General features: G+C 52.8%; 2 protein-coding genes across 8 annotated transcripts in view; one reads left to right on the top strand and one right to left on the bottom strand.

Moving 5' to 3' along the window:
• STYXL1 (serine/threonine/tyrosine interacting like 1) overlaps positions 1–1,627 on the bottom strand; it is a 78,325-nt gene extending 76,698 nt beyond the window's left edge. For 5 of the 7 annotated variants that reach the window (XM_077777805.1, XM_077777804.1, XM_077777808.1 and 2 more), the window contains exon 1: positions 692–876. The gene's annotated coding sequence lies outside the window, so the exon portion shown is untranslated. Of the gene's footprint in view, positions 1–691; positions 877–1,456 lie in introns of those variants that run through there. The other 2 variants (XM_077777807.1, XM_077777806.1) reach the window with 1 other exon arrangement.
• On the top strand, positions 958–17,686 carry MDH2 (malate dehydrogenase 2). The gene is made up of 9 exons (XM_077777803.1): positions 958–1,126; positions 6,701–6,869; positions 9,081–9,164; positions 9,669–9,778; positions 11,191–11,316; positions 14,151–14,228; positions 15,397–15,496; positions 15,821–15,972; positions 17,372–17,686. The coding sequence occupies exons 1-9, from the start codon at positions 1,061–1,063 to the stop codon at positions 17,501–17,503; spliced, it is 1,017 nt and encodes a 338-aa protein (XP_077633929.1). The 5' UTR covers positions 958–1,060; the 3' UTR covers positions 17,504–17,686.
• The last annotated feature ends 3,994 nt before the right edge of the window (positions 17,687–21,680 follow it).

The following is a 21,680-nucleotide window of genomic DNA, read 5'->3' as shown; positions in this document are numbered from 1 at the left end:
GACTCTGAACTTTTTGAGGGCAAGGAACTCTCTGTACACCCAGAAAACATTTGGGGGGAGAGGGAAATAAAGCTTCTAATTCAGCTTATACATTTAAGTGGGAAGTTCCTTGTGAGCATGAAACACAGCTTTACTTCAAGTCTGGATAAACTCTGAACAAATCCACTTGTAACTAGGCTTCAAGCCACGGTTTCTCTGTACCTAAAGCAGAAACAATGCGGCCATGTTCACAGCCGGGCTAGGTAGACCTGAGGAGTAGGGATCGGGTGACCAGGCAAGTTACCACCTAGTAGGTAACAGTTTCCTCCTCTGCAACACGGAGCTGCTTTCCCTCAAACTCGCAGGACAGTGCCTCGTCCGCAGTTCTGTAAACCCTAACAGAGGGTCCTGTGCACCTCGAGGGACAAGGGCACTGGTGGGTGGGCGGTACGTGTGCGTGAGCTGGGGGAGGGAAGGGTGCACCGAAGTGACTGATGAGAGGGGACCCCATCCTCCCACCCCACCCCCCAGGGCTCAACCTCCTCTCCCCCTTTTTCCCCCAGAGCTTTCCAGAGCTCGGAGTCCCTGCTGCCTCCCGGAGCAGGCTGGGTGGTCTGGGCTGAGGTCTAGGGCCCGGACCGCACCCCCTCCGCCGGTTCTGTAGCGCGATCTCGGCCCGTCTCCCCGTCCGAGCCTCTGTCTGGAGCCCCACTTGGAAAAATGGCTCCTCTAAGGCTCTTCCAGTCTAAATCTCGACCTCTTCCACCTCTCTGGGGCGAACTCTCCCTCCCACTCGCGACCGCGGCTCCCCCACCGGCCGCACAGAACGCTTCGCGCGCAAGGACCCTGCCCTGACCGCGCTTCCGGAGCGCAGGAGTCGCCCCACGGCCTTCCTTCTCCTCCACAACCTAGAGATGGACGTGAAACCGCGAGATTTGGGGGGGCGGGGCCGGAAGCCCGGCCACTCTCGCGAGGCTGGGCGGAGCGGAGCCGGCAGGCCCTGTGCACCGTGGAGGTCGTTGGTGTCACCTGCCTCCGCCAGCTCCTTCGCCCGCCGGTCTGCGCCCCTCCCGCTACAACCATGCTGTCCGTCCTTGCCCGTCCTGCCGGCGCCACTCTCCGCCGCAGCTTCAGCACCTCGGCCCAGGTAGGCCCGACGAGGGGCTGCCTGCAGACAGAGGCCCCCCCGCCTGGGCCACGTGGGTTCTGGGCTCGCGAGCAGCCCTGATCCCCGGGGCCGCCCTAGGTCGCAAGGCGGCCGGGTACCGACCCGCGGCTTTGGCGCCCTGGGCCGGCCCGGATAGTGAGCGGGAAGTGCTGAAAGAAAGCCCTGGAGAAAGGTGGAGGGGGAAGCCCCCCAGCTCATCCCCCGGACCCTCAGAGGGCCTCCACTCCTTCAGGGTTAAGAATCCCGGGCTGTAGGGCGAAAGTAATTTATGCTTGTATGCATCTTTCTATAGTACTTTAAGCGACTAACCTTGTTCTTGTAGCATCCGCACAAATAACGTGTAATTATTAAGTCCATAGTACAGAGTGAGATGCCGAGGGTAGGTAACTGGTCCAAGGTAACCCAGTCATTTAGCCAGAGGATTAAAAGCCAGGTCTTTCGCCCACTGTCAGTGGCTTTTGAGTTACCAAGCCTTCCCTCTAAGAACCTAAAGACTATGCTTCCTCTTAAGGACTCTTTTGAAGGCTCCTTCCTGCTGTGGGCGGACTGGGCCTACCCCCAGGTGTGGTGACTGTCCAAGCCTTGGCCTGGAAGTACTTAGGCCTAAGTTATTTTTAGCCATCTTCCAGGATGGTGGTTCTCAAACTGGTGTGTGTCAGAATCACCTGAAAGCTAATGCAGACCAGGCCCGGGTTCATTCAAGAGAGTGTAGACCTGAACCTTTGTATGTTTACCAAGTGTCTCAGGTGATTCTAATATAACTAAAGTTTGCGAACCCAGAGCACGTCGCCTCTTAAGTACTGCACCCAAAAGGAAGGTGATTAGTCCAGATTTCTGCTTTAGCTTCTGTCCTTCAGGTCAGTTTCTTGTTGATTCAGTTCATTTGAAAAATAAGAACACAATAATAGCATTGAGTATCCATGCTTGCCAAGATCCGTGCTGCTGGGTGCTGCAGGAGATACTAAGATGACTAAGAAGTAGCACTTGAGATTGGCCCAAAAGGAGTAAACTTAGGACAGGTGGAGGTGCTGAAGCTTGGTGCTGAGGAATGGGGGGGGGAGGGAACTGATCACAGGTAACACCGAGGGATTTGCAGATGATTTAATGAAGGGCTCCAGGTGGGGGACACGAAGACTCTGGGCTTTGATATCACTGATTGCTGAGATGGGAAAGACTGCTGGAAGAGAGAGGGTTTGGACAGGGGGAGGATATCAGGAGTTCAGTTTGAAATGTTGAGTTTAAAATGCATATTGGAGGGGCGCCTGGATGGCTCAGTCGGTTGGGCATGGTCTCGATTTTGGCTCAGGTCGTGGGCCCAGCGTCATGGAATTGAGCTCCACACCAGGCTCCATGCTGAACATGGAACCTGCTTAAGACTCTTTCTCTGCCTCCTCCCCCACTTGCGCTCTTTCTCTCTAAAAAATTAAAATAAAATGCATTTTCAACATACAAGTGACAATATTGATGAAGGTATTCGAGTAAGTCAGAAAGATGAGCTTATTTTTTTTTAATTTTTAATGTTTTATTTATTTCTGAGAGAGAGAGAGCAGGGGAGGGCCAGAGAGAGAGGGAGACACAGAATCTGAAACAGGTTCCAGGCTCTGAGCTGTCAGCACAGAGCCCGACGTGGGGCTCGAACCCACGAACTGTGAGATCATGACCCAAGCCGAAGTCAGATGCCTAACCGACTGAGCCACCCAGGCGCCCCAATGAGCTCATTTCTCCATGTTTGTACTAATATACATTACGACACAAAAAATACAACTTCAAAAAGAAACTGTAGATTTATATCATAAAGTAAACATATGAATGAGGGAAGTATTATATGCATTTTCGAAAGTTGCTGAGCAGTGCACTGTAGACAGCCACTCAGTGCAGAATAGATAAGCAGGTAAGAGATCACCAAGTTAATGTCTGTAATACCATAATCTCTGCAATACCACAGATTCTCGTCACATTGTAAAGATTCCACTACTGAAGGACTGGGGTTTTATACATGTTAACTAAATTCATGAAACCTTGTAACATACAAACAATGACCTCACCTCAACAGTGAAAACAATGGAAGGAGCAGAGAGGTCATCTTCTCTATCTTATGGGACTGATTCACTTAAGGACCCTGGTGAGGGCATCAGGTCCATCTGTTTCCTTTTTATTTTATTCTTTATTTTTTTAATGTTTATTTATTTTTGAGAGACAGAGAGTGAGCAGGGGAAGGGCAGAGAGAAGGAGACACAGAATCTGAAGCAGGCTCCAGGCTCTGAGCACAGAGCCCGACGCGGAGCTCGAACCGCGAGATCATGACCTGAACTGAAGTCGGCCGCTTAACCGACTGAGTCCCCCAGGTGCCCCTCTTTTTTATTTTATTTTTAAGTAATCTCCCTGGGGCTCCATGGTGGAGCCGCTGCCCTAGTCAGGCCTGGAACCCAGGCTGAGCAGGCTGGGCATGAGGCACTTCAAGGAGATTTTTGAGCGAGGAGGTAAAATGATCAAAAGTCAATTTTCTGAAGAATGATTCGGATTTGGAAATGAGGGCCTGAGATGGACAATGGAACAGGAACAGAAATCAGGGACAGGTTGGGAAGGTGTTTCAGATGCCACGTCCTTCATGTCCTAACAGGGGGTCTCTGATAAGGGGAGAGGCAGGAAATGGTTCTAAGGGTTTGAATATAGTAGAACACAGGTACTATGTGAGAACAGGGTGGGAGAGATAGCATACATTCATTTATTTAGATAGCTGGAATGTCTAACAGCTGGGAATGTGGGAGTTGGAATTTGGGAGTCCCAAGGATTAAGACACAAGATGTGAGAGTGATAACTGAAGATCTGGAAGTGGATGGCATTGCCAGGCCTTGGGTTCTGGGTTGATATGGCTCGTTTCTTTTTCTGGGAAGTCAGGGGTCCCCCTTTACAGTACCAATTTAAAAAAAAAACAACACTGAATTTGAGTTGTAGTTGTATATCCTTTTAGAGTTTACCTTTCTTAAGCAGGTGACACATTATGGGTGGTTGCTTTGGTTTGGGGTTTGGCTTGAGATTTTGATAACCAAAATCCATAATTACCAGCACCGGTTGCTGCAGAAAACAATCTAGGATGATAGTATAAAGACCCTAGATGACCACATCTGGTACTTTGGATTCTTGTCTCTGTTTTCTCAGTTTGTCTCCTTCCTGGCAGCTGCCTGCCTGCCAGGAATAGTCCCCCTCTTCTCATTTGTTGGTTCACAGTAGAAACGAGCTCACAGAGGATTTTGGTTAGGCCTTGAGTGAGCCTTAGTGGGGAAGGGTACCTTTTGTATAATGAGAGTAAGCTTCAGGGCACTGCTTAGAATAGGTCTGTTTTTCTCAGACTTTCTTTTCTTTTCTTTCCTTTTTTCCTTCCCTTTCATCTCTTTTCTTCTGTCCTTTTTTTCCTTTCTTCCTTCCCAAATTGAAGAATCAAGTTGCCTGTGTTTGGCCTGTATCCCGCTTCATCATTTCCTTCATAGGAAAGGTCACCAGGAGGCAGTCATTGAGTTAGTTTTTCAGGATGGCTGGGGTGGGGGTGGCCTTAAGTCTCATCTGGTCATCATCCTTCACAGACTCCTCTTCCTCCTTTATGCTGGTGTTCATAGGGCTCTGTCCCTGTCACTATGTGTTGCCTTTTGTGCCTTCTTCGTGGCTATCATTGATCCCAGTGCTGATGGATAGGACCTCCAGACCAAGCTTAAAGGCAGTGTTGTCTACTTAAGCCAGGAAGCTGTCATCCCAGATTTGTCCCTCTGCTTGCCATCTGGATGGAGGGAGAGGGGGAGAGAGCGACTGAATCACTCATAGTTCACCCATCCTTCGTGCTTGCCTTTATCCCACCGTTGAATCGTGCTTGGACTATTGGAGTAGTGTCCCTGCCTCTGTTCTTGCAGATCTCCAGTGCTTCTTCCATTCTGGCTCAAAATTTTTAAAACACAGACTTGGACATACTTTTCCCAGCTTTTAAGGCCTTTCAGTGGTCCCCCTTTGCCCAGAAGAGCCAGATATACTCTGCTAGGCCCTCAGCTTTGGCCCTGTCTTCTTCCTTCCTCCACGTGTGTCCAGCAATGCTCGAGCCATGGAGGACTGCTTCCCTTCAGTAGGCCATATTCCATACTCTTCCCCCCCGGCATCCGTCTGGTAAACTCCTACTCGTCCTTCAAAGTCCCCTCCAAACAGCTCGTTCTCTTGGTGCCTCTGCCCTTCCCTGCATCTGCCTGTGTGGCGCGGGTCACACACCTCTTTCAGTTTGCAGGCCTTGTTGGCATGTGCAACTCAGTCTAGCATGTGGCAGGAAGTCCGTGCCACTGAATTGGAGGTGAGCCTTAAGGATGACTAGCAGCCACTTTGAGAAACAGTCTGGCAGTTTCTCAGAGATTGAACATGGAGTTGTCACATGACTGCTCTATCCCGCTCCTGGGTACAAGAACATGAAGGGGATTAGGTGATGCCTGTTATTCAGATGCACTTAGCTCTGCAGTGGCTGTTGAAAGTCAAGTCTTTTGACTTTAGTTCCAGTAAGGTGAGCAATGAACTGAAAAATTCTTGCAGCTCCAGCCTGTTAGATGTTAGCAAGGCAGTGTCATCTCTCCAAGCCATGTCACTGTTTTTTGGGGGGTTTTTTTTTGTTTGTTTTTTTAATATTTATTTCTGAGAGAGGAGAGACAGCATGAGCAGGGGAGGGTCAAAGAGAGAGGGAGACACAGAATCCGAAACAGACTCCAGGCTCTGAGGTAGCTGTCAGCACAGAGCCTGACGCGGGAGTCGAACATGACCTGAGCCGAAGTCGGATACTTAACCGACTGAGCCACCCAGGCACCCCAAGCCATGTCACTGTTTTAACTGTTCCTGGTTGACACGCCCAGAGCCACCTGCTGTTTGTTCTCCTGCATAGCTTGGCGTGAACCAGTAATGATTCTCAAACTTCAGCCAGTGCCAGGATCACCTGGAAGATCCAGCGAAAATGGTGGAGGCCTGAGCCCTGTCCTGTGTCAAGGAGCCTGGCCCTCTGTGGGTTTTGATGGCCTGGGCAAGGGATCTTGATAGACCCCGAAGTGTGGGGTGCAGCTCCAACCTGCCTGCTGGGGAAGGAGCCTCCTAATCCTGCCCCAGGTTGCAGCCAGGATGGCAATGATGCTTCTTGATGCTGGCCCGCTGGCCCTTTGCCTTGTCCCCTCCAGAGCAGGCAGGGCTCCTCCTCATTCCCGCATCCCTAAGGACAGTGACTGGCCTGCTGGTAGGTGCTCGGATGCGTTTGCGTATAGTTTTTAAAACTACAGGTTGCAGGGACAGCGGTCTGAGTGAAAATTGTTCCCCTTTAGGAGGGTGTGTGCAGTAGGACCCGAACTGTGACATCGAGAGACCTAAGTTCCCCATTTTCCTGAGACCAGGCTTCAGAAGGAAACTAGACCTTTGGACTGGTTGAAACACGACAATTGTGTCTTCTCTGGCACCACTGCCCAGTGCAGTATTTTACAAGCTGTCACGTGAATACTTCTAATGCCGATTCTATTTTAAGCGCCCTTTCTCTGTGCCTCTTTACAGAACAATGCTAAAGTAGCCGTGCTAGGGGCTTCCGGAGGAATCGGGCAGCCCCTTTCGCTTCTCCTCAAGAACAGCCCCTTGGTGAGCCGCCTGACCCTGTACGACATTGCTCACACCCCCGGAGTGGCTGCAGATCTGAGCCACATCGAGACCAGAGCATCTGTGAAAGGTACCAGGCACCCTGACCCTGGAGACTCTGCTTCTGTTCTCCCCAGTAGACCAGGATCCACGCCGGAGAATAGAATCCTTCAACAAAACTACATCAGAGACTTGGCATTTCCATGTTCATCGTAAAATTGAATTTCACAAATAATTAATGTCTTTCTGGACTTGAGCCTGTAAAAAAATTTTTTTATGGTTTTATTTATTTATTTTGAGAGAGAGAGAGAGACAGTGCCAGTGGAGATGGGGCAGAGAGAAAGAATCCCAACCAGGCTCCATACTGTCAGGGCAGAGCCCGGCGCAGGGCTCAAACTCATGGAACTGCAAGATCATGACCTGAGCCAAAACCAAGAATCGGCTTACTTAACCAACTGAGCCACCCAGGTACCCCTTGAGCCTGTAAGAATTTTAATCGCAACATCGTTCAGAAAAACAAAGGTTGGGGAGCCTGGGTGGTTCAGTCGGTTATGCATCTGACTTCAGCTCAGGTCATGAAATTTGTGGGTTCAAGCCCCGCGTCAGGCTCTGTGCTGACAGCTCAGAGCCTGGAGCCTGCTTCAGATTCTGTTTCCCCTTCTCTCTGCGCCTCCCCTGTTCATGCTCTGTCTCTCTCTGTTTCTCAATAATAAATAAATGTTTAAAAAATTAAAAAAAACGAAGGTTGCCTAATCTTCCCATATTTAATTTTTTCTAATTTGGAAAGGTAATAGGATGGGGAAGAGGAATTTAGAGGACTTCTTATATATCTGGTTATTTTACCTTTATACCATTTCATCCATGTCACCAAATTCTTGGTTAAACCTTTATTTTTTTTTTAATTTATTTATTTTTAAGAAAGAGAGTGAACTTTCCCAAAACAAGTGGGAGAGAGGGAGAGAGACCCAAGGAGGCTCCATGCTCAGAGCAGAGCCTGACACAGGGCTCAATCCCACAACCCTGGGATCATGACCTGAGCCGAAATCAAAAGTCGGACCCTCGACCAACTGAACCACCCAGGTGCCTGTTGGTTAAATCATTTTTAAAGCAGTACTGTAGGGGCGCCTGGCTGGCTCAGTCAGTTAAGCGTCCAACTTCAGCTCAGGTCATGATCTCACAGTTTGTGAGCCCAAGCCCTGCATCAGGCTCTCTGCTATCGACACAGAACTCACTTCACATCCTCTGTCTCCCTCTATCTCTGCCTCTCCACCACCTGCGTGTGTGCACACACGCTCACTCACTCTCAAAAACAAACATTAAACATATACAGCAGTATCGTAATTTATCACTTACTATGCCTATCCTGTTGGCCGTTGGGCTACTTCCTGTTTTGCTCTATTGTAGATACAAATTATAAGCTGTGACAAACATCTTCACCTTTACATCTTGTTTCTTAGGATTCCAAAAGTAGAATCGGCAGGTATGACTATGTAAAGCTTTTACCACGAGGTACCAAGTTGCAGGCCACCAAGGTGGTAGTAATCTGTCTCTGCTGACGACGTGTGGAAGCGCCCTGTGTGGTGGTGTTTACACGCATCCTCAGCTGGTGCAAACAGCTCAGGAGGGCAGCTGTCAGAACTTAGGTGTTTGTGCCTTCCATAGTCTCTGAATTGGTTTGCTCAGTTTCTTTCAGGCCTTCAGAAAGGTCCTGCAATAAGAAAAATGTCCAAAGCAAAGCAGATTTTGGTCATTGGAGCAAATTTCCCTTGAAATCTTTGAAAGTGGACCTTTTCCCCTCAGATGCTAGGAGCGAGCAAACTACATGCGAACACTTCGAGTCCTGCTTTATCAGCTCTGCGACTTTCTTTCACGGCCCTCAGTGTGCCTTCTGATCTGATTCCGAAATGGAGCTGTTGTTAGGATGATTGGGGAGGGAAATAAGCAGCTCTTTGCACTGGGGGCCGAGAGGCCTTTCCAGTGCTGGCGGGTCAGATAAAGACAAGTGCCTGACTTGGTTTGGTTTGGGGAAAACCTGGAGGGTTGATCCATTCCGAACGGGTCGGGGCTGGGCAGTTGGTGGCTGGAGGAAAGTAGCATGATGGGGGCTGGGACTGTCACAGTCATGGGCATTAGTGGTCAGGAAGCACTTCACAGGTGGGCCTTGCACTTGAGGCCTGCGTTCCGTGTTGGACCCGGGTGGGGGCGGCCATCTTCCCAGCACTGTGCCCGCAGATGTGCTCGTCTCTCCAGATCAGAAATGGTGAACTTGCTCTGTCCTGGGGGTGGGGGTCGTATTTTCTAGGCTACCTCGGACCTGAGCAGCTGCCAGACTGCCTGAAGGGCTGTGATGTGGTGGTTATTCCTGCAGGAGTCCCGAGAAAGCCAGGTGTGTGTTTGAAAGCCCTGCCTCATGTCTCCCTGCAGGTGAGGTGGGGAAGTGGTTTTCCTTTAAACCGGACCAAGTCCTTGTCTCCATGGCAGAGAAAAATTCCAGAGGCTCCCCTGTGCCTGCGGGGTAGAGAGAGATCTCTTCCTCGTATGGCATTTAAAGCCTTACACATATCTGCTGTATCCGTCCCCTGCTCAGTCTGGTGCTTCCGTGCCCGCTGTCCACGTGGAGCGCCCTTTCCACTCTTCGGGAATTCTTACCGATCCTTGATGATCCTCCTCAGATACCTCCCTCCCTGGTTCCTCCCCACACTGCACCCCTCCCCCAGCCACTGCTTGGGCACTTGTCCCACTAGATTGTTTCTCCTACGAGATAGATTGACTTGGAACAGGGACCCTGTCTCACCCAGGGTACATAACAGCTGTAACACACAGCGCACTTGGCGCATCTTTGGCAATTCCTTCTGGGCCCCATGAACATCTTGAATTGGATCATTCTCAGGCATGACGCGGGATGACCTGTTCAACACCAATGCCTCCATTGTGGCCACGCTGACTGCTGCCTGCGCCCAACATTGCCCAGAGGCCATGATCTGCATCATTTCGAACCCGGTGAGTGCCCGACGGGGAGGCCCTGAATTCTATACCGGAAGCTTGTGATTAGCAAAAGCATGCAGGGACACATACCCAGTTAAGGTGCTGCAGTGGAGAGATGGGATGAACCTGGGGACTTTCAGCCTGGTTTTTCCACCACTGTGCACCTTGGGCAAATCACCTCTCCTCTCCTGTGCCTTAGTTTTTCTGCCTGAAAGGTCCCATTCTCTCTCTCTCTCTTTTTTTTTTAATGTTTATTTATTTTGAGAGAGAGAGGATCCCAAGCAGGCCCCACAACCATGAGATCATGACCTGAGCCGAAATCAATAATTGGACGCTCAACTGACTGAGCCACCCGGGTGCCCCAGAAAAGTCTGTTTTTAAGGCTCCCTTCAACCCTGATGGTTGTGGCCTGTTGACTTCTTTTACTCTATTCTACTCGGGGTTTGCCATTTCTGGCTCCCCGTCATGCTTACACAGCCACCGCAGGCCCTGCTGGCGTGTTTTTGTAGGGAGCTTATCCTCCAAACCTGAAAGCGCACGTGCTGTCTCCTCCCTGAGAAGACAGCGTGGCCCCCATGCCTCCCCAGAAGCCCCCTCCGTGCCTCCCTCGGGTGAGTCTGGTCTCCGAGGGCCGGGTTCTGGGTGGAAGTGCAGCCACAGTGGTGTTGACTGGGGACGTGCCTGCACCCGACACCCAGAGCTTGTGCCTGGCGCCTCTGCGATGTGGATCTCCACCCAGCTCACCTTCCTCAGGGCATCCAGTCAGCTGTGGAAAAGCAGCTGCTGCTGGGAAGCTAACCTGATGCCTAATATAAGTCCTGCTGGTTTCTCTTGTTTTTATTATATTTTTTCTATGTGCCCGGCAACGTGTCGGCATTTGCTGTATATTAAGTCCTATAAGCCTCACAGCCTCATAGGCTACTTGTCTCCTGTGTGTTTCTGGTCAGGAACCAAATTCTGGGAGTTGAGAAAACTTGCCCAGGGTTGCCTCGCAGCATGGCAGAGCTGGGACTTGACCCCAGGCCATCAGTCCCTCGCCCTGCACACTGCTGTCCTTTTTCAGGAACGGCCATTCAGGTGTCCTCCCAGCTGGGGTGGGCGGTGTCTGGTGGAGCCGTCCTCACGATCTAGTCCTCACGTTCTAAGTCGACAGCTGGCAGGTCACGTGCACATCTGAGCCATGGGTTCAGAGGCCACTAGGGGAAAGTACCACCTGCTGTGATGAAGGTCTCTTTGTTTACATCAGGGGGAGAGGAGGAAGTCGGTCCCCAGTGACCTCTTCTGTCCTGAGGGTGGCTTGCCTGGAAACAGCGGGGCAGTTTGGCACCATAGGACTTGTTAGTAGTCTGGGGAAGAGACTTGTCCTTCGGTCACATGCCTCCTCTCAGAGAGCAGGGCAAGTTACGCCTCTCTCCTTGATCTTCTAGGTTAACTCTACCATCCCGATCACGGCGGAAGTTTTCAAGAAGCACGGAGCATACAACCCCAATAAAATCTTCGGGGTGACAACCCTGGACATTGTCAGAGCCAACACTTTCATTGCAGAACTGAAGGTAAGAGCTGCGCCGGGTATTTTTCAAGTTGCCTTTCTGTCCTTGGCTGACCGATGGGCATAGGACACCAGGGCACTTACACATCACTTGTAACTTGGGAGTCGTCAGTGTTCTGTGGGCTTGCCCTTGCAGGGGGGAGTTGCGCTCACGTTTTCCTGGGCAGTCCACACAGGCGCCTGCACGTTTGAACCATGGCCGGCTTCAGTCTGGACTCGGCTCTGTCTGTCGTCCCTGGTACCTCAAGGGTCCAGGCTTTTTCCCAGGTTTCTCGCTGGCTCGACTGGGTTGTGCTCTCCAAGTTCATTGCCTCTGAAAATTAGATCTAACAGGATTTACCTGATTGCTAGACAAATGGTAAAATTGGCAAACAGGAAGAACTAAGGAACTTTCCAGAAGGCCTGAGATGTCAGGATTGTTGTTCCTGGTCTATAGTTCTGGCTGTCTTCTTGGGTTGCCTCAGCAAGTTGCCTTGGTGAGTTTGCATCTGGCCAGTTGCCTGTGGCTCCTCAGGCTCCAGCCAAGCAGCCAGGCCCATCCTGGGGTGGGTTCCGGCGTCCTTGGTGCCTCTCGTCACTAACTTCCGATTCTTGGGTTGTGGATCCAGCAGAAACACTTCTTCTGACCTCAAGAAGTGTCCCTCCTGAGCTTCGGGCTGGTTTTTTCTGACTTTGCAGATCAGGGGGCCCCTCTGAAGTAGGAACAGTTGTCATGTACACGGCCGAGTGAGGAGGGCACACACGAGACACTTGACCTCTGTTTTACCACCCTCCCGCCCCATGCGCCAGGCAGGTCTGCTTCTGAAGCGTGACGCCCTGCTTTAGTTCATGCTGCAGTGTGTCCCCAGCCCTGTCCTAAGCGCGGGGGTCCCAGAGATCCAGAAGATGGAGGAGCCCTTGGGATTCAAGAGCCAGTGTAATCAAGTAACCAGTTTGGTGCGGGCGTGTAGGACGGTTGTCTGAGTCAGAACCCACTTTTTGGTGAAGCTTGCGTTCAGCTTAGTGTGACCGAGGACAGGCCGAGAGGGTGCCATCCAGGCTTCCTGAGGCTCATGGCCCACTTTGACAGAAGCCATGGTGCTCATTCTCTTTGGGCTCTTTTAAAATTTTTTTTAATGTTTTATTTATTTTTAAGAGAGAGATAGAGACAGCGTGAACAGGGGAGGATCAGGGAGAGAGGGAGTCACAGAATCCGAAGACAGGCTCCAGGCTCTGAGCTAGCTGTCAGCACAGAGCCTAACTCGGGGCTCAAACCCATGAACCGTGAGATCATGACCTGAGCCAAAGTCAATGCTTACCCGACTGAGCCACCCAGGCGCCCCTCTCTTTGGGCTCTTGAGGTGCTACCAGCTCTTGGCCAAAGCACGCCATTTCCCCCTAGTCCTGGTCCTGTGGCAACACACCTGCTACACAGGGCTGGCTCAGTTACTTAGAATTACGTAAAGCTAGAAATCTGTGTCCTCGTTGCACTGGCCACATTTCAGATACTCAGATACTCAGCCATGTGCAGCTGCTGTGTTCTCCCAGAAAGTTCTGGACGGTGCTATCGTAGCCGGGGAGTTCTGTTTAAGGTGGAGGAAGGGGGATCTTGGTCCCTGGCAGAGACTCTAACGCTTGTCAGGCTTCAGTCCAGTGAACTGTCCTGTACCTCAGGTCTCTGGCATTCTGAGAAAATCCCGAATTGTATCAGGAATGAAAGTTGGCCCTTAAACCTCCAGCGTCTGGACCCTCCCTCAGTCCTCTCAGCCATCTCTCGCCTCCTTTGCCACCGTCTCTCTGCATTTCTGCTGATGTTACAGATATTCTTTGTACCCAGGGCTTCTGCTCATTTAGCCTAGAAAACACTTTCTTTGGCAAAGTCCTACTGCTGCTTCCAGGATGAAATTAAGTCTGTACCAGGAAGCCTCTCCCAGGCTGAGCCTCCCCTTCCGAGGCCACCCCATGTCGCTGTCTTAGCACATGACAGTGGGACGTCATTTGCGTCTGTCTTGTAATTAACAGTGAGTGAGTCTCAGAAGCAGGGGTCTGTCCACACCTGTGTCCCTGGTGACCAGCACACTGCCTTGGCACAGAGGCACCTCCATGTGAGCTTCCCGCTCCGGGAACTTGGTCCAGCTGGGTCCCCCTTCCCGGGCAAGGCTGGTTCCTAACTGAGGGCTGCTCTCTTTAGCAGCCGCGGCATTTGGGGACTGCTCACTTCCCTCCTGTAACTCCCACCAGATTCTTTTTTTTGACCATCTTAAGAAATACCTGGTCCAGAGATTTGTGGGGGCGTTGTGCCTCCGGCTTAACAAATGAGTCAGCCTTTTCTAGCAGGCCCCCACAAAGAACCGTGGTGTTTTGACCCCTTACAACTCAGTTTTATTCTGTCCTGATCACGGATTGAGTTGACAGACTTCTCACCCCCGAGTTGCCTGGAATTGTTTTTGAATTTTGCTCAGGAATGAGGGCAAGGGAATTTGACTCGTCTGTGACAGTGTGTGGGGACACGAGTCTGAGCTTGTGCTAGGAGAATGACATTAGCTCTGGGGAAGAGGACAGTCATCCTTTGGTTCTGAGAAGATAACCAGACTGATGGCAGTTTTCTGCTCTCTGTAAAGGAAGACCCTTGTAGTGACCTCCCCAAATGATGCGTCACTCCCCACTGCACCGTCCCCACTGCTCTTCCACCGTGTGGTGGGGCCGGGGTAGGGAATCTAAGCACAGCTGGACTAGGTCTTTGGGGCTTCTTTGTTCTGAGTTGTGTGGGTTTTTCCAGCGTTGGTACTTTAGGTAGATGTGACATTTTATACTCAGAGAGCTTTAAAAATTAACACAGCTTCCCACTCTGGTGGCCAGGGTTTGGATCCAGCTCGAGTCAATGTTCCCGTCATCGGCGGCCATGCTGGGAAGACCATCATCCCCCTGATCTCTCAGGTAAGCGCGTCCCCTTGCCAGGAAGCCTAGGGATCATGAGCACCTTTCAGGGCTTCTGCTTTGAGCACCAGAGACAGACTGACAAAAAACTCAGCATCTTTGTATTTTGAGAGGACTCCTGCTGTGGTTATGGCCCAGCCATTGTCTAGGGGGCTCTTGAGTGGCCCGTGGGGGTGTGGTCGGGCTCCGGCACCTCGGGGCCCACACCTGCGGGGGTGAGTGTGGTCAGGTGCTCGCAGCGGCCTGCCCCCAGCGTTTGTGGTGTCCTCACTGGAAGCGCAGAACCTTGTAGGAAAAGCATGAGGAAACGTCCTGTAAATCTAAATTGAGAACATTCTACAAAACGAGCAGTCGGTGCTCTTGACAAGTGTCCCAGAAGACAGGACCACTGGGGAGTAGACTGAGCTGGGATAACTGTTCGCTGGGGTCCTAGATCAGAAATGGGACAGGAAAGGGCCAGCCGTGGGGAGGTGGGTGACATCTGAGTGAGGTCTGGAGTTAATGTATCGGGAATGGTTTCCTGTTCTTGTAGTTGCACAGTGGTCACGTGAGACGCTGACGTCAGGGTAGGCCGGGTGAGGGAAATCTCTGTGCTATTTTTACAACTCCTTGCTAAATCTAAAATTAGTCCAAAGTATTAAAAGTTCTGTAAAAATGAGTAGAGACCGGGAGTGCCTGGCTGGCTCAGACTCCAGAGCGTGTGACTCTTAATCTCAGGGTTGTGAGTTCCAAGCCTCACTCTGGGTGTGAAGCCCACTTAAAAAAAAAAAAAAAAAAATTAGGGGGCGCCTGGGTGGCTTAGTCGGTTAGGCGTCCGACTTTCACTTGGGTCATGATCTCGCCGTTCGTGGGTTCGAGCCCCGCGTCGGGCTCTGTGCTGACTGCCAGCTCAGAGCCTGGAGCCTATTTCAGTCTGTGGCTCCCTCTCTCTCTGACCTGCTCACGCTGTCTCTCTCTCTCTCCTGGAAATAAATAAAACATTAAAAAAAAAAAAATTAGTAGAGACCAGACTACACCTCCCAAAAAGGTGACTGTCTTTAAAGCAAAGGTGGTCTTGGTGTCCCGCGCTGTGGCGGTGCCAGGGGTCTGCCATGAAACAGGGAGGGGGCGTGGGGTCTGGGAGTGGCGGCAGCCCCTGCTCATGTGCGCCCATGGCTTTGGCCTGCAGTGCACTCCCAAGGTGGACTTACCCCAGGACCAGCTCACAGCTATCACCGGGCGGATCCAGGAGGCTGGCACGGAGGTGGTGAAGGCCAAAGCTGGAGCAGGTAGGTTCTCGGAAGCGGCCCCATGTGGGGCACTGATGCCAGAGGCCCGAACAGGCAGCAAGCCCTTTTCCCTTTTCTTAGCTTCACGTGTGTTTAGTGGATAAGCCAGTCCCACGGCAGAGGGCAGCTCGGCTGTGTGGCGTGGGATGGTGTCTGCGCTCGGCAAAGCCAGTTCTGTGCTGTTCACAAGTTTGTAAAGTTAAGAGATGCTGACTGAATTCTTCACAGCTAAAGCAGAAAGACGCCTTACTCAGCTGACAGGGCAGCTCACCTGGGCTTTACGGCCCTGGTGCTGGCTTGGCTAACCTGCCCGTACCTTCCTAGGCTCTGCCACCCTGTCCATGGCGTATGCTGGAGCCCGGTTTGTCTTCTCCCTCGTGGATGCAATGAACGGAAAGGAAGGAGTTGTCGAATGTTCCTTCGTTAAATCCCAAGAAACGGACTGTCCCTATTTCTCCACGCCGTTACTGCTGGGGGTACGTATCCTGGAGGCTGGGCCTCGGGATCATGGAAGGAGGCTCATTGTCTGTACTTAGGCTTGGGAATCCTGGCCTATTTGCTCCATAACTCAGTTTCCCGTGTGTGGTAACCACATCCTGGTGCCTGGCCTGTGCTGGGGCTTGGAGGGTGGATTTGCATCACAGAATTAAGAGCAGGGAGAAACCTCAGACCTGGTGGGGAGGGCGGGTGGGGACCCACTGGCACATGAGCCTCCTTCCCTGTGGCTCTGCGGCTGGTCCGTGCAGCTGGCTCGCCGTGTTTCTTGATGAGACCCTTGCTCCGTCTCCAGGCAGCCGTGGGCACTTCTGGAGGCAAGTGGCTCATGCTTGTTCATTCTTGCTCTGGCCTCGAGGTGCGCCGAGCCCCATCCCTCTTCCGGGGAGGCCCGGAGAGCTTGCACAGTTAGTTTCCAGCTCAGGCGTCCTTGCTTCCTTGCTCCTGCCCCTTCTGCTTTTCTCCTTGGAATGTGTTTAGATGGACCCATTGTAACTCTGATGTCTGGGATGGAGCCCCTCTGGCCCCACTGCCAGGCTTCAGCCGGGCTGTTTTAGAGGCAGCTGTCCGGTCTGGTGACCCTCCCCAAGCCTTCAGGGAGCAGAAATCCCTAGGCCTCATTCACAAACCAGCCAGGTGTCCATTTCTGATGTGCGGGCAGCTGCCCACGGCAGGCAGAAGTGTGGTTGCCTCATCTCCTTCCCAGAAAGAAACCATTTGGCGACATGCCGTGCCACCCAGGGGCCCTTCCCACAGATGCCCTGGTGTCCAAAGATCCCTGAGACGATGGCCCCGGGCCTCAGGGACTCATGTGGTGGAGAGACAGGAGCCAAACAGACTAATCCCGTGACCGGTGCGGTGGGGCAGGCCGGGCAGGCCCTGGGTCAGGGAGGCCTCTCTGGGGAGATGGCCCGGAAGCCTCCGTTGCTGGTGCAGACACCAGCTCAGCCATGGGGGTGACACGGTGACAGACACCTATTGTTTTCCTGATGTCACATGTCTGCCTACTTGATCACATCGGACCCGGGTGGACATTACCAACTCAGGAAAAGACTAGAACCCTAAAATATGCTCTGTGTCGGGGAGAACATTCAGCACCGCTAAGTCGCCCAAGTGTGTTCTCGCGGCCTCCTTTGAGGTGGAGAGTACACCCATTTTCTAGATGAGGAAACCACCTTGACCGAGGTGCACGCGGCCTGAGTGACCAAGTCCGGACCCCAGGCAGGGACGGGAAGCAGACCTGTGCAGAGCTATGAAGTTACACGGAGGGTTTTCCTCGATGGCCTTGTCCATGGAAAACTGCTGTAAAATTTACAGTATTTTTAGCAGTTACTGTTAATTTTAGAATTGTCCATTTTTACCCCCGTCTCTCCTCTCCAGAAAAAGGGCATTGAGAAGAACCTAGGCATCGGCAAGATCTCTCCTTTTGAAGAGAAGATGATCGCCGAAGCCCTCCCTGAGCTGAAGGCCTCCATCAAGAAAGGAGAAGAGTTCGTGAAGAACATGAAATGAGAGAGCAGCTGGCGAGCGGCCTGCATCCCTAAGTTATGAAGGCATCGCGTCCCTCTAAAGTCGTCTCACACCCCTTCGTGTTTCAGTCATGTTACCCACGAGTGCTGTGTCAGCGTTGCTGCCCCTTCCAAATCATAGGTCCGTCTGTGGTGCTTCAATAAAAACAGGCTCTGGTTTTCTTTATCAAGGTCTCCGTAACTGCTTCCTTCCCCCTGTGAGCTGGCTTCCGAGGGTCGGTCTGGCATCACGAGTTAGAACAAGACGTTACTTACATATTAGGCTAATGCATGATGATTTCATCAGTAGCTCTGAGAAAGTCTAGAATCTTTATCAGCCGTCATTCCCCCAACCTGCCCCGCAGCAATGTGTCCCTCATTGGTGCAAACTGAGGAGGGCTTGGCTCTGGCCCGATTCCTCAGAGTGTCCTTGGAACACAGCTGTGGTGGGGTGACAGCCAGTGGCACATGCCCAGCTGCCCTTTTCTGTCCCCAGTTCTTACCCACGTGGTGGTTTCTGCCCAGGCAGCTGGCTCCATCGTCTATGCCAGAACTGCCTTGGCAGACCTCTGCCTCACTCTGAACCCGCTCCCCTGACCGGGCCCGGGTGGTCAGGGATGGGGACCGCCCCAGCCAGGGCTGTGAGGAGAGCCAGGGCATGAACAGAAGTAATCAAAACGCCAGCTGCTGTGGCCGTGCTGGGGATGCGGGAAGGCTGGCCTTGTGTCTTCATCGGGGCCTAAAAAGGAACTTGGTTGTCTTCTCTGGCCTTAGGGTAAATGTGGCCCCAGTTCCCGTTGTCCACGCCTGAGAAGGACCATGGCGGCAACCAGGTGACCCTCCAATGAAGGCGAAAGGGCAGGTGGGGGCAGAGCTGAGCCCAGCGCCCAACACCCCTGTGTCTACAACAGCTTTTCTTTGAAATGGACGTTACTATTATGATAACATTGTTTTGTTACGAGTCATCAGTATGTGCTGCTTAAAAGTAGCCAAAAAATAAAGCAGGAAAAAAATCGCTGGTAACGGAATCTGTCCTCTTCCTTTTGCTGATTTCGTAAGTTGAGATAACATTTCATGTGCCGGTTTGCCTGTAGCCTGTGCTTCCAGTTATGTTCATGTGANGGCAGGAGTGGAGGCTGGGGCAGCCAGGCTTGTGACTCTTCACAGGGCCTCTGCTGCAGAGCAGGCACATTTCTTCCTTGACGGCTCGGGGTTCCCAAAAGTGCAAAAGCAGACTCTGCCAGGCATTAGGACGGGCTCAGAACCAGCGGGGCATCACTTCTGCCACATCCTTGTGCTTAAAGCAGGTCCCCAGGCAGGTCTGGGCTTGCGGTGGGAGGGGGCTGGGCAGGGCAGCCGGGACAGGAAGGCCTGGCTCTTCAGGGGCCCACTTAGATGAGCGACCCCACGTGACTCTTCTAGAAGCATGGGTATATCTTCCCTTATCGCTTGTAATAGCAGGGTAACCTTAAGGTGAGCCCATGGTCATTTACCCCACTGCTGTTAGGTAACTAAGTGGCTGAGGTTTTCACTACTATAAAGGGCATGGCTCTGGATGCTACCTTTGGAGCAATTTCGTGTGTGCAACACCACGCTAGCTCTTTTTGGGGTCATTGCAATGTCATGGGATCTTTGCAGCGGCCCTGACAGGGAGGACCTAATACTGGTGACTCTAAGCAGGTTGTCTTGTTTAGGATGGTCGGGGGGTGTCTCCATGTACCAGCAGTAGGAACCACACAAAGGCCTCCCAGACTGGTATGCCAAAGATGCAGCTTCCTGGGCCCCCTGGGGGGCTCAGTCGGTTAAGCCTCCGACTCTTGGTTTCTGTTCAGGTCATGATCTCACAGTTCGTGGGTTCAAGCCCCAAATCGGCTCTGCACTGACAGCGTGGATCCTGCTTGGGATTCTTGTCCTCTCTCTCTCTCTCTCTCTCTGCCCCTCCCCTTCTCATCCTCTCTCTCTCTCTCAAAATAAATAAATAAACTTAAAAAAAAAATGCAGCTTCCTGACTCCCACCTCTCAAAAGTTCTGATCTAGCAGCCTAAGAAGGGGTGGGGGGGGCAAGAATGGAAAATACCCCAGATTCTCCCAGACTGTGCTGGGGAAGGGGCGTTGACCCATCCACCCCTTTGGACACTGGCTGCCTTAGAGCTCTTTTCACTCCATAGGTAGGCCTCCTGCCCTTCAGGGCTCAAGTCAGGTACGTTGAGAACCAGAGAGAAAAGTCCGGATAAGTAGGGCAGGACTCAGGACAAGGTTATTTCTGGATATTCTGGCAGAGGCAAGGAACCAGGGAGAGGCCCCGATGAGGTATTCGGGAGGGCGGAGGAGGCTCTGCGGGGGAGGGGGAGGCGAGTAGGATTCCCACCGCCAGGGGAGCAGGATGGGTTCGTCTGGCAACAGCAGGGGTGGCTGGACTTGAGACAATGGGCTTAGGATGTGCCCAAGGAAGGGCCAAGTGTGTGGCTGGCAGCCTAGGGCACAGGCGGAGGGAGCTGGGGCTATTTTGGGGATGGTCTTAAATGCCAGGCTGAAGAGCTTGGACTTCATTCTGTGGAAATGTGGATGGGCAGGAGGATGCCCCGGGCGCTAAGCCTGATGGTGGTGATCCCAGGGATGGGACTTTCAGCACCCCACTTGGGGGGGGGGCAGGTGACACCCTTACGACAGGCCTGGAGGCCGCCCTTTAAGTCAGGAAGATGCAGCATCAGAAAGGCTGAGGGCCCAAAATAGGGTGGCAGTGAGTGGGAGGGATGACAGGGACATGGAGATGAACCAGCATCTCCAGCCCTGTTCCCACCACGCGGAAGTCCATCAGCCAGTTGTGGGCGAGGGTGAAGCTAACCGCGCCCCCACTTTCAAGCTCCAATTATGTGCCTCTGGGTCCACAGACTGGCTGCCTCCTGACACACGATTCCGGTCCCCCTCTGCGAGGAACAAAACCCAGGGATTGGCGGTTTGGTGTTAATGACCATAATGAGCTGGCTGAGGCCTTTGCTTGGAGGGGGAGCCAAGAAGCAGCTTTTAGAAAGCAGAGGGGGCCCTGGCGGCGAGGGTAATTGCACGGCCAAAGAGCTGGTCTCGCGGAGGGGCTGCGTGGAAGTCCCGGGTAGACACGGCCAAGTTGGCTAATGGTAAGGAAAGCAGAGGGGGTGAACGTCTTAACCGGCAATGGCCCTGACCCCGCTTAGGAGGGACCTGGCGTGCAGGCCAACGTCCCCTGCCGTTCTCTCCGATTACCTGGAGAGGGCGCCGGAGGCTGGTGCTGCAGAGCGGCTCCCGGGGACCCGCAGGTCAGGTGGTGGAGCGAGGATTAGCTTTCCCTGCAGTTCTCCCCGATTGCCTGGAGAGGGCGCCGGAGGCTGGTGCTGCAGAGCCCCTCCCGGGACCCGCAGGTCGGGTGGTGGAGTGAGGATTAGCATTCCAGAGCCAAATCCGGCTCTCTGCCCTGTCTGGTCTCTGTTCACCCAGGCCGGGAGGGGCGGCCATCTCTACCAGGGCAGAGGAGTTGGGAGCCAGCCCAGGGAGGTCTGTGGAAACCGACCTGGAGACAGGTGGTGCAGGGAGTGGGTGGCGGGAGGTGAGGGTTCTGAGAAGAAACACCCCCTTCTCAGTTAGCCTTGCTGGAGACTCAAGGCCTTGCCCCTGAGTTGGTGGAGGGGCAGGAGGATAACTTCCCACTTCCGTTGGCCAGGTGACCTTGGGCTCCTCTTGTCTCCAAGTGCCCTGTGTCGACAGCGACAGCGAGGGCAGGCCACTGCTTCTGGCACCCTGAGGAAGCGGGGATTCGTTATTCCAGACCCAGGGTGGACAGAACCTGCTGGATGGCCAGGAGAGAAAGCCCCTGGGCTTGAGGCCTGCAGCCCCTAGTACCCTGGGGCCTCCAGGTACAAGCGGGACTCCAATTTCTAATCCCCCAGGGCCTCAGAAGGGGATCACCTGTTAACCCACTTTCAGCTTTTTGGGTTTTATGGGGTTTTTTTACATTTATTTATTACTGAGAGACAGAGAGAGAGCGTGAGCAGGTGAGGGTCAGAGAGAGAGGAAGACACAGAATCCGAAGCAGGCTCCAGGCTCTGAGCTGTCAGCACAGAGCCTGATGCAGGGCCCGAACCTATGAACCGTGAGCTCATGACCTGAGCTGAAGTTGGATGCTCAACCGACTGAGCCACCCAGGTGCC

The sequence above is a fragment of the Crocuta crocuta genome, unplaced genomic scaffold (genome assembly GCF_008692635.1).
Source record: "Crocuta crocuta isolate KB4526 unplaced genomic scaffold, BGI_CrCroc_1.0 scaffold217, whole genome shotgun sequence".
Taxonomy (NCBI): Eukaryota; Metazoa; Chordata; class Mammalia; order Carnivora; family Hyaenidae; genus Crocuta; species Crocuta crocuta.
The sequence above is the reverse complement of the archived record's forward strand: the minus strand, read 5'-3'. Positions and strand labels throughout refer to the sequence as shown.